The sequence below is a fragment of the Aethalodelphis obliquidens genome, unplaced genomic scaffold (genome assembly GCF_003676395.1).
Source record: "Aethalodelphis obliquidens isolate GAN/ISIS:26980383/991018 unplaced genomic scaffold, ASM367639v1 scaffold51, whole genome shotgun sequence".
In the NCBI taxonomy this organism is placed as follows: Eukaryota; Metazoa; Chordata; class Mammalia; order Artiodactyla; family Delphinidae; genus Aethalodelphis; species Aethalodelphis obliquidens.
The window spans coordinates 2,345,524-2,351,523 of NW_020837995.1; the positions used below are offsets into that span (position 1 = coordinate 2,345,524).

General features: G+C 39.4%; 1 protein-coding gene across 1 annotated transcript in view; it reads left to right on the forward strand.

Annotated features, from left to right (window-relative positions):
- Nucleotides 1–6,000, forward strand: part of FMN1 (formin 1) — a 300,963-nt gene that overhangs the window by 91,572 nt on the left and 203,391 nt on the right. Inside the window, 1 exon segment of the mRNA XM_027083792.1 lies at nt 1,069–1,219. Within this exon segment, the coding sequence (XP_026939593.1) occupies nt 1,069–1,219 (151 nt within the window).

Consider the following 6,000-nt stretch of genomic DNA (forward strand, 5'->3'; position numbering starts at 1 on the left):
ATTAAAAAATTAAAAAAAGAGAAAAAATTGTCTTTTAGTATCAAAAAATTTGTGTGGACCATGTAGTAAGAGTTCTTTTAGTTTTCGTTGGGAAAATGCATATCGAAACAAAGATAAGTACTTGTAGATATTATGGATCATAACATACACACACGTTTGATGTGTATGTTTTATGTGTAGATGAGACTTTTTATTAAATGTCTATGAGCATTAAAAGTGTTTAAAAATAAGACGAGAAAGTAAGTTAAGAAAGTAGACGTTTGGGAGAAAATGTGTTCTGACTGAAAGGAGCCTGGATAGTAAACCATCTAAGGCAGCTCTCAGAGGCAGTTGTTCTGAACCTGATTTCCCATATCTTCTTCCCTTTCTTTGTTTCAAAACTAGGGTATCCCTGTTTTTAGAGAGAGAAAAAAACCAATCAAACAAAACACAGTCTCCTCATGGCTGCTTTTGCTGAAATCTCTGCGGGGGCTGGTGCAGTAGGGGTTTTGCTTTGTTTTTATTGTTAATCCTGTTGTTGGGTGGTGTATTATAAAATCAAGTATTTCTAAATGAGCACAGCCTGTTCACATATATGGGTCTTAACGCTGAGTTAACCTGAGCTAAACCTGAGAACCATATTTAAAACGAATAGAAAAAAATTCAAAGGCGGGCACATCTTCACCCAAGCACTCCATTTTCATTCTATTTAAGAATTATCCTATGAATGTCTCAGAATTGGTTATTGTTTCAATCTTTATACGATGCCCATTTCTGCCCGTCATGGAAATGACACAAAGTGAGGGAGGAGCAGTTGCCATGCCTCGACAATCTGAATCCCAGGAGTTCTGATCCCACCGGGTTTCTTTGGTTCTCTCTCTTTGGTTATATCTAAGGACCATTCTGTTTCGGAAATGTGTGTTTGCTTTAATACTTAGTATATTTTGACTTAAAAAATCTGTAATCGTAAAAAGCTTTTCTTCAAGCGGTATTAGAGTTTTTTAAGGAGTTAAAAAAATGAATTAAGGATTTCACTGTATTCTAATCTCTTTTGTTTCTTAAGTTGAACTTGCCATTTTCTCTTTTAAGCCAAAATTCTACACCAACCTTGTGGGATTCCTTAGAAGAACCTGATATTCGGGATACTAGCGAATTTGAGTATTTATTCTCCAAAGACACACCTCAGCAGAAGAAGAAACCTCTGTCAGAGTCCTATGAGAAAAAAAACAAGATCAAAAAGGTACTGAGTGACTACAGTAATCTTTGTAATTATATATATATATATGTATATATATGTATATATTTGTCATACATGGGAATTTATTATGTGCTGCTGATTTGCTTTCCCTCTGTTTTCAAAAAACGTTTTGAAAGGTTTTGAGTCACAGATGACAGAAAGGAGCCAATAGTTGGAGAAATCCGTGCTTGCTATTTTGGTCATGCTGTCTGAATTTGCAAACTGTTTCCTTCATCTGGACTTTTTTCAGCCACTAATTCTATTGAAAAAATGCACAAAAGTTAGTGAAAAGTAGTCTGTAGGCTATATGGAAAATGTCTTCTTCACTCATTTATAGCTTCATTCATTGAACAAATATTTATTGGGAGTCTGAGCTAGATTTTGTTTTAGGCCCATGCTCTCCAGTCGGGTAGCCCTTAGCCACATGTGACTCTTGGTGATAAAATTAAAAATTCAGTTCTTCAGTGGCACCAGCCACCTTTCAGTTTTATGCTTCTGGCTAGTGGCTACAATATAGCACAGATATAAAACATTTCCATCGTTACAAAAAGTCCTCGTGGGTAGCACTGTCTGAGCACCTGGGGCATGTTGGTGAAGAAAAGCAAACAGGTGAGAAAACAGATCCTTGCCCTCTGGGGCGTCTATTAACAATAAACATCAGAAACAAAAAATCAAGTCACGTGGTAGAGCAGAGTAAGGAGGATCAACTTTTTCGGGGATAGGGAGGGATGGGGGCTACGGGTTTGAATGGAGTGTTCAAGGTAGTCCTCCTTGAGAAGGTGACCTCTGAGCAGACTTGAGGGCTAGAAATCTGAGGCCACCAGCCAGCCATCAGAGGACAAGGTCAGGATTCACAAGCAATCAGATGTGGAGGTGAGTCGCCACGGTCGCCATGCACTGGCTGCGTGCCCCAAGTCAAAGTTCCTTCAGTCTGCCTTGGTCCCCTCAGTGTCACGTGAGGTGACATCTATCCATATTGCTCTGAGTAATGATCAAATGACATCGTATGTATACACGGGCTACCGTAGTGCCTGGTACCCAGTCAAACCTCAGCGAGTAATTGCTGCTCTCATTTTGCTACTGTTGCTGCCGCCGCTGCTGTTTCTCTGCATTAGTGTTGTGATAATAGCATAGATGGTATTAGGGAAAAACAGTTGGCCCTTGAACAACATGGGTTCGAACCACACGGGTCCACTTATATGCAGATATTTTTCAATAGTAAACACTACAGTACGAAACAGCCCGTGGTTGATTGAATCGCGGATGCTGGGGAACCGCGGATACAGAAGCTGACCCTAAGCTATATGCACGTTAACCCCTAGTTGTTCAAGGGTCAACTGTATAGTACTTGGTTCTGCTGTTGATTTGCGATATGATTCTGGGCTGGTCATCTCACTTCTCCAGGCCATATTTCCTCTTCTCTATAAAACAAGATGAACAATATCTGAGTCTACCTGATCCAGCAGGATGCTGTGAAATTCAAATCTAAGAGAGTTTGAAGAAGTGTTTTGAAAGGTGTGTAATACTGAATGATAGTTTCATCAACTCTTCTTAAATTATATAGTGAGGTTCATCCATTGGTTCATATCTCAAGTAACATGATTGTGAAACGAGCTGTGCCTTGTTGAGGGGGAGAATGGCAAAAGTCCGGATGCAGTTTTCTGTTAATCAAATCAGGTGTGCCCACTGACTTAAATTATACATGAAAATCATGGTCAAGGTTTTTCACAAGTTCATTGGAATTGTGTTTTCCTGATTGAAAAATGTGATCCCAATAATGATTAAATATCAGAGCAAATCTTTTAAGAGGATGTATCGCATGAAACAATTGAGTTACGGCAAGAAGTAAACTGATAGACTATAGAATATATTCATGTGCAGTTAGATTCCTATGAGATGGAAATAAGGGCGTTTTGCTGGCCAGCTGGCTTTTTAAATGCCATCTATAGGAACAGAAGACTAATTGTTTCTATACAAAAGGCAAAAGCAGAATCTCTGTATTCCAAAAGTAGCCTCATTTTGCCTCTTCCAGGAAGCCTTCTCTGACCATCAAGGAAATCCTCTGAATGTTTTCTTACCCAATATCATATTAAACTTACTTTCGTTTTCTTTTTCTTTTGCTGTTACTCCTTGTGTTTCTCTCTCTGGATGCTTGGTTACATGTTACTTACTCATAAAGCTAATTATTTCTGTTTTGGTGAATGAGCATTTTTAAAACATTGAAGTATTTGTTTTTAAAACATCAAAGCATTTGGTAGTTTATTCTTATTTCTTATCATAATTATTTGCCTCTTCAACAAAGGATTTTCACTAAGGCGGTTAGTACTTGATGTGTTTGTTTCTCCGTCTGAGGGGGAAAATATCCTTTATTCAAACTCTTTAATCTTTCTGAACAGTGAGGTTGCTGTTACCCCAAAGACTCTGTGCACACGTATAGTCTCTATTTTTTTTCTCTAAGGGTAGCAGTCTTGAGGGTGCTTGGAGTTTGCAGTGAGCTTGTGTCCTACCTTAGAGCTGAGATTCTAAGTTGTAAAGAAAAAAACGAATTGAGTCAATGCCAGAAAACTCTGAACCTGCCTCCTAGGCGCCTTCCTTCTGTGCCCATGGCCAGATTTCCAATATCAAGATGGATCCCTTGGTCTCTTCTGAAAGTCAGATGTTTATTTTCTGTTCTCTGAGAATGAAGGTGAAAGTGAATTTTAGTGATTGTGAGCAACTGAGGAGTTTCAGCCCTGGAGGCCAGCTTTGTTAGCCTAACCACAGAATGGTTCCCATACAAGGTGACCAGGAGACACTTGCCAGTTAGATCTTTTTATGGTGACGGAAATGGAGTATATGTCAGAGATTTAAAAATCCAGCATTCTGAATCTTGGCCGCAGGGACTCTGCCAGCGTTGAGACAGACGTGAGCATCTCTTAAGTGGAGCTGGTCTGCATCCCTCTGCACATCCCACATTCCTAGTCAGAACTGTCGGAATTGTTACCGTTCTGCTGAACTCAGATACGAGTTTCTAGTTTCATCTTCTGTAACAGCATTTAAAGTTCCCATCACTGGCACTGATTTAAAACAAACAGATACATATCTTCTTAAACTGGGCTGGGATCCTGTTTTCTAGTACGATACAGTCTAAGAATTAGAAGGAACCTTCCCGATCATCTCATTCAGTGCCCTCATGTGGCACATGAGAAACGAGACCTAGAAAGATGAAGATGACTTCTAGGGTTTGTATGCTTTTAGCTAGGAAGACATTGATAATGACGGACACTTGAGAGGATGTAGAAGGGCCTCAGCATGTGTCTTCACTCCCCCTGAATTTAAACAGTAATGGGCTTCCCTTAATGTTGGTAACAGCTTTTACTGGGATGATCGATTTTAACCTTTATAAATGAGAGTAGCCATTCTTAGAATCATCAACAAAATCCAGCTACACTCGTGCAAATCCAAAATACGTCCTACATTGTGAAATTATCCAAAGTCGTCTTCAGGTTCTTCCAGTAGGAATCCAAATCTTTGAATAAAAAGATACTATATATAAAAGATACTACATAACTCCAACTACGAAATAATATGAAACCATATGTAGATTTGGAGCTGTTTTCCTTTGACCCCCATCAATCATTTTAAATATTAGCTATACGTTAGATACTAACTATGACAAATTCGTATTGCCTACTCAGGCCTGTGCCCTCTTCACTTGTGGCGTGAGACCGCTCTGCCACCACAGACATAACATTCACCAAATTGAGAACCAGAACTCAAAACATCAGCTCTTGTCTGTACCAGCAGCACTTAGTACTATCTCCTATTTTTTTTGCTCTCTGATAACCTTCAGGGCAAGTCGTTTAACTTTTCCACACAGATTCTTTCTCTACCAAATAGGGAGTAACAACCCTTTACAGGGTCATTACAAGGATAAAATGGAATCATGATTGTGAAAGTACTTGAAGTATTCTCTAGAACTATGTATTAATCTCTTCGTTTATGAACAAACATGAAAGCTTTGCAAAGAAATTCTTGACCATCGCTTATTCCCACAAGCTTGTTGAGGGTCTTCAAACATGAGTGTGTCCCTGTCTGAAACTATTTGCAAATGGTCATCTCTAGACCATTCCTGTTTTTCAGCTCCTTTAACAGAGTATACAGACATCTAGTAGTTCATCTTACATTGGTTTATATAGTCTTTTTGCACTGTAACATAAGAGTTTTCACTGTCAATATGCCCATATTTCTACTATCTCTAAGTTACATTTGTTCTGGGGAAAGGTAGATCGGCGCCTTGACAAGGAGCCAGAAATCTGCCTTCGTCAGACAGAATGTATCTGAGATTCTTTGTCCTGGTGCCTGTCAGAGAAGTAGCTACTCCAGTGAACTCTCCAATTGCTTTCTAAACTTGCCTGACAACGTTCAGAAAATCAGCATGACCTGCCGATATTATTCCTCTCTTGAAATTATGAATAATGTCCGTGCTTGTTCCCTCCTCTGTAAGATACATGAAATTACTCCACTCCCTTGGCCTTTTTAATAGATATTTCTTAAGAATTAATGACATAATGGCTATTCCCTGAGCACTTGGTGGGAGTGGGGGTAGGGAGGGGTGGTGATGGTCCTGCAGACACTGGTCTATTGAAACTTCCTGGAGCCAAAAGCTTTCAGTTGTAATTGGGTCACTTTGGCCAGGATCGTAGCTGTAACTCTCAAATCCCAGACTTGGTGTCTCAGTTTAGTGGGGAGGGGAGATGAGTGGAAGGAGAACATAAATTTATAGGGTTTTCATAATCTGTTGC